The 6,281-nt window shown below is 38.0% G+C and overlaps 1 protein-coding gene across 1 annotated transcript; it reads left to right on the plus strand.

The window, feature by feature from the left end:
- The first annotated feature begins 4,384 nt into the window (after positions 1–4,384).
- On the plus strand, positions 4,385–5,612 carry LOC134651412 (GS homeobox 1-like). The gene has a single exon (XM_063506516.1). The coding sequence runs from the start codon at positions 4,740–4,742 to the stop codon at positions 5,610–5,612; it is 873 nt and encodes a 290-aa protein (XP_063362586.1). The 5' UTR covers positions 4,385–4,739.
- Positions 5,613–6,281: the final 669 nt, after the last annotated feature.

Here is a 6,281-nt window from a genome sequence, read left to right on the forward strand (position 1 = left end):
AAAGCGAGAAAATAGTCCAGCACCCAAACTTACCCGTCTATCAAGAGTTCCTACACCCACCAAAGCACCGCCTGAAATCTCGGAACCCACCATACGAAACAGCAAAAATTCTGCGGGAATGTGGGTTCAATATAAATGAGGAATGGAGAAAGGACTGGATGTCAGATCCGCCTAGACAGTCCCTATCGAACTTCGACCCTACAAAAAAGCCAGGATGTTTTTCGTCTCCCAGAAAGGAATGGTGCCAGATCAACCGACTTCGAACTGAGCATGGACGCTGTGCCGATTATATGTTCAAGTGCGGGTGGCGAGACTCGCCAGAGTGTGACTGCGGAGCTCCAAAGCAGACTATCCACCACATAACAGTCGACTGCCCTAAGAGAAAGTTTATTGGCAACCATGAAGACTTGCTCGCTCCTAGTGAAGACGCAGCCCTATGGGCCAAGACATTGGATATAGTTCTTTAATTATTTATTACTTTCTAATACTTTAAGCGACTCGAATCTTGCCATACGATTTAATTAATTAATTGTTATTTTTCTATTTTTGTGTGAAAATCTTAATGCGGTTCACAGAATACATCTACTTACCAAGTTTCAACAGTATAGTTCTTATAGTTTCGGAGAAAAGTGGCTGTGACATACGGACGGACAGACAGACGGACAGACAGACAGACAGACATGACGAATCTATAAGGGTTCCGTTTTTTGCCATTTGGCTACGGAACCCTAATAACGTAAGAATGGCGCCAACTAATATAGGGATTTTCTTGCTTACCGGGTGGCTCCGCCTTAGATAATATCTAGACTAAGGGCTCATTTAGACGACGCGCGATTATCTTTTCGCACGTGTATTGTACAACGTTTTACAGTACATTATGGCCCTTTATATTCTCGACATAGGCATGTATGGTGGTGCTGGCTGCGCGGGTGGCAACAGAGGGCTACCGCGAAAACCGAATTTCGAAAATTGCGGGCATTTTTCTCTGTCACTCTAATTACGCCTTCATTGGAGTAAAAGAGAAAGATCTCCGCAATTTACGAAATTCGGTTTTCGCGGTAGCCCCTCAGTACGCTGCGCGCGGTAAGACATATGACAAACTAAAGTTTTCGATATATAGCAAAAAGTAGAAACTTAAGCACAATAATGATTAATTAAAAGATCAAAAAATCTACATATTGCAATCTGCAAGAACAATTTTGAATGATTCACTATTTACTTTCACTAGACTTAGGTATATGGATGTGAACAACGCATCATGCATGTAACTGCGTCGAAATATCCGGGAGCTTGAAAACGATACAAAAGGTAATCACGGTTCATATCCCGGTCGATATAAGTCTAGTGCAATCTGCAAGGTTTTTCGTTAAATCATAAACCTTGGTCGAAGCAAAACCTCAAATGTAGGGCGCCCCACATCCACAAATTGGATCACTTATTCAACGTGTTTGTGGGATTAGACGATGTTCATTTCGCGATACAAACAACAGACAACATAAAAATGTGGGCCAATTTTGAGGTGACAAAATGTGGAGTGAACTCATACGAGTCATGTACGTGTTTCAGCAGCTTTCATTTTTATGTACACATATTTATATACTAGCGCAAAGGAATACTGTATATATTAATATGAAAGAGTTAATACTGCAGGTTACAACTTACTCGTAGTACGAAAATTTACCTAAAAGCATCTACAGTCGCCATCAGATATATCGGAGCGGCTAAGGTGTTCACAATATCTGAACACGCACTCTAACGCTCTGGCAATAGAGGAGTGTTCATATATTTGTGAGCGCCTTGGCCGCTCCGATATATCTCATGGCGACTGTACCTTGAATCAACGCTCTCATTTTAAAAAGACATGTTTTCATTACGTGAAAGGTTCATGAACACATATGTCTATTGTTTTTCTATATCAAAATGTCTATGAAACCTAAGTTTTTGTTGCTTAATTTGTTATAGGTACAAAAAAATAGTGACGCTACAAACACTAATAAGGTATAGTCAGCAGCAATAGCAGCGGATAGAACAACGTATTAAAATTATGGACACCCCCAGATATGTAGTTTTACATATAAAGGTTTCTGTTCAGTTGTATCTGCCACAATCTAATTGTTTAACCAGTATGTAGATACATATCCCTTTTAATAAAGCAATTAGAGAGCGGTAGATACTTTCGGCGCGTAATCTTATTCTTAACCTAGCTACAAAAGTATAAAACATCTATGGTTTCCAATCTGTTTCAAAAACACACCTTAATTCGCTCGCGCTTTCCTATTCTATTATAAATCTGCCTGTTTGCTCGCAAACACGATTGAAAAGGCTTCCGATTGTTAAAAAATCTGACAGACCCCGGAATCATCACGAAATCAACGAACAATATGGACAGAGCAAACAATGGGTTAAAAATAACAGTAGCGAAGCTGTGGTGGCTTATTAAAAGGGAGAAAGGGTGATTTTCGAATGACGCCGCCCTCGCCAAATAAAGGGTTTATTATCTCTTGCCAAGGGATCGTAATTTGCTGCCAGGTGAGATCCTACGATAATTTCATTCATTTCGCAATATCGCTCTTAACCTAAAAACCGTGAAAAATAGGAATTGAGAGGATATTCGCTGACACATAAGTCGGCGAAAGAGGTTTTATCCAGATTTAACATTGCTGGGATTAATCTAAAGAAGGTTTATTTTAAAGCTGTGGTCTGATATAGATTCTGGGCCCGATTCGGATTTTGTAATAGATATCTATTAGACATCGCCAAGATACGATGACGATATGTTTAAGATCTAACCTGTCAAATTTGACATTTCCGCGATTCTGGAGATACTTTTGAACGATTTCCACAAGATATTACTTAGAGATCTAATTCACATCTAATAGATATCTAACACGATCTATCGTAAAATTGACATTGGTTGCCCGAATTGCGCTGCAAAAGAGAACTAGTTGAAATCTAAACTATAACGTATCTAGAATGGATCTAGTACGTGTCGTCTCTTGTGAATATCTTGAAGTTCGAATACGGCAGTATGTATTAAGGAAGGCAAGCCGGAAAAATATGCTATTTATTTCAAAGAAAATGAAAGTATATACATAGGTGTTAATCCTTACTAAGTACAACTGTAGTTCTATTTTCGGAACGTTGTCTCAGGTGAGCCACACTTGTTGACATATAAATGTGGGTTGTCATACGCAGTGCCATAATATGATGAAGATTCTTAATTTAGTAGACACCTACACATAAAGGTACCAATAAATTAATCACTTAGTACATATTTATATTTAAACTTTGCACTAAATAACATTTCACAATTATTATAGCTACCACTTTGTTTAAACCTTAGCAAGTTAACTCTGTACGTACTTATTTTACCCGGTCTTTAGTTTTTAAGAATTTCGGCAAAATAACTGTTTAAATATTCACTTAAGTATTTGTTAACCTTGCGGATTTTATATTTATTGCTAAAATTAATGTAAAAAGCTTTGTTTATTGAATTAAATCTGTGTTACAACATAATTAAACCTTTATTCCATAGTCGGCTAATCAAACCTTCAAAACACATCCCCATTAGCTACCACTTAGACTATCCAAATTGAAACTGACATGATAATAACATTACGGATCCACAATTAATGTTATACCCTTTTAATTTTTCATAAACTAGTTCGGGGCTCAGATTTGGGGGCGGGGCAAGTGCAAGGGGAGGGTAACCCCGGACTGGCGGAGTCACGCGAGTGGCATACGGTGCATATTACGGGGTATTCATACTTAATTGATGCATTGGGGATGGAGAAATCTTGGTTGTTGGGTTTTGATACTTTGTCAAGATTGGAATTAGCTTTTCATATGTGTCGTCGTCAAAAGTCGTGGGTTCAAACCTGTCTAGGGCAGAAAAAATCGTACTCGAAAAAAAGATTAGACTAAAATTCGCTCAGGATCCTTATGCTGAGATTATGGCAGGATGAATGGTCGAATCTTCTATCAGATTATAATAAGTTTTCATAAGTAAAACACAAAAATAAACTAAAAAGGAATCATGGCTGTATTCGTATACCTAGTAACTTACCTTATTGTATGTCGGTAAAAATAATGAATATTTTTGACGCTACAATCCAAATATACATATTATGTTAGACACATTGACCGTTATCGAAGTAAAATAATCTAGGTAATTGAGAATGTCACAAATGAAACCAAATCCAACCATTCCCGCACCAAATTCATGTGGCTTCCATTCCTGATTGTTTTAAATCTAATTAGTCCCTCATCAAACAACTAACTAGCAATCACTCACTAATGTATTTCACATTAAAACAGTTTTAAATTAAAATATTCTTTCAATAAAAAATACTTAAAAAAAACATCTCTACTTATAAGTTATAACCGTCATCTCTATTCAAAATTCAACTTCTATTTTCAAAATCGTTAAAAAACCGGTTACGCAACTAAAACAGAAACCAAATTGGTTTTAATGAGATAGACATTAGGGATGTTACCGTCCCATACAAAATTATTCATAGCTACTAAAATACTCGCATTACAATGCGTTTTTTTCACTAACACTGGGGATGACGGCCGACAAAAGGGTGGGCCGGGCCAAATAATTGCCAAAACGCTTCGAGAGTCCCATTGTGTTTATTTACAATAGGGTGCACTAAGTGGGGGTAGTTTTTGTAATTGTAACTTGCGGAGCGATCGCCCTCCGATACCAGTTGTAGATCCACCGTCGAGCGACAAACATGTCTCGATCATTCCTAGTTGATACGTTAATCAGTGATACTAAAGACAAGGCCAACATGCCTAGTGACAATCCTTACACATTGCTGCAGCATATGGACACCAGACCAAAGTTCCTACCGTACCCATACCCAAGCAACCTGAACAATTTGCTGGGCTTGGGTCTGCCACCTCGGACGCCTGAACTCTTCAGACCTTTCTTGGAGCATCTGAACTTCCGTTATCCTTTAATGCAGCAGCTACCACAGCCAGAATTATACGAGCGCAGTGAACCAAGACCGTTCTACTTGAAGACTGAAGAACAAGAACCTATAAACTATGTCAACAGAAGGAAGAAATCAGTGTCCCCATATTTGCATCATCCGTATAAGTCTGCGGCAACCTCTCCTTCAAAAAGTCAAGGTCAACGCTCGCCTTCACTCTCCGGTGACAGTAGAAACGGTACACCAAGCCCGCCGCTTGCGCACCCTGAAGAACTCCTCCCTGGATACTCTAAAGACTTGAAACGCATGCCGCTGAAAGAGGACTCTAGTAAGCGCATCAGGACAGCGTTCACTGGCACGCAGCTTTTAGAATTAGAACGCGAGTTCTCCATGAACATGTATCTGTCAAGATTGAGGAGAATCGAGATCGCCTCAAGACTGAAGTTGTCTGAGAAACAAGTGAAGATCTGGTTCCAGAACCGTCGGGTTAAGCTGAAGAAGGAGGAAACCCCGGCTGCTGCCGACGGCAGGGTTAAGAAGTGCTGTTGCTCAAAGGCCTCTTGCAGTTCGAAAACTCAATCGGAGGCGGGTTGTGACAACGATCAAGAACAAATTGATGTAGTCAGTGATAACGATAGTTTTGAAGTTCAAAATTTAACGCAGTATTCCTAAAAAGTTGAATGGTGTTAATTATAAACGCGCTTTAAGCCTCAATTAGCAATTAATCGTTTGTCTTAATCTGTCTTTTGGACTTAAGTATTTGTAAGAACGGGATAAAACAAAAATAAACTTATTGAGGCTTGTAAATTTGTATGAATAAGGGGATAAGACAATGATAATAATGAACAGTTTTACTTGAAGTACAATTTTGATTAATTGATAATTCTGCAAAGATGTTATTTGGTAAACAACCGTATTATTAGGTACTTATACATTATAAACGTAATTTGAGCCAACATGCCGAGGTTGTAATAAAATAATGAAACGTTAATATCAACATAAATTGCTAATTAGGTTGCCAACAAGGAGAAGAATTCTGTGAATTATAAATTAAGGAAAATTGTAGATATTTGTTTGCCTATTGTTAAGAATTGTAAATAATAATTTATGGGAGACGATGTAGAAATATATTTTTGTACCGAATGGAAATTTTAGGCGTAATAAATTTTATATTGAAATATTTGATTTGTTTGATTTCTGCATGTATTCATAGGCATTTTGGAATGTCGATATATTATTATTAGGGGACGTCAACGAATGTCATTATAGGACAAAGAATTTTAAGTCGAGGGAGGAAAATATTTTCATTCCTCCTACAGCTATTATAGACAAGTTTAAATT

The sequence above is a fragment of the Cydia amplana genome, chromosome 10 (assembly GCF_948474715.1).
Source record: "Cydia amplana chromosome 10, ilCydAmpl1.1, whole genome shotgun sequence".
In the NCBI taxonomy this organism is placed as follows: Eukaryota; Metazoa; Arthropoda; class Insecta; order Lepidoptera; family Tortricidae; genus Cydia; species Cydia amplana.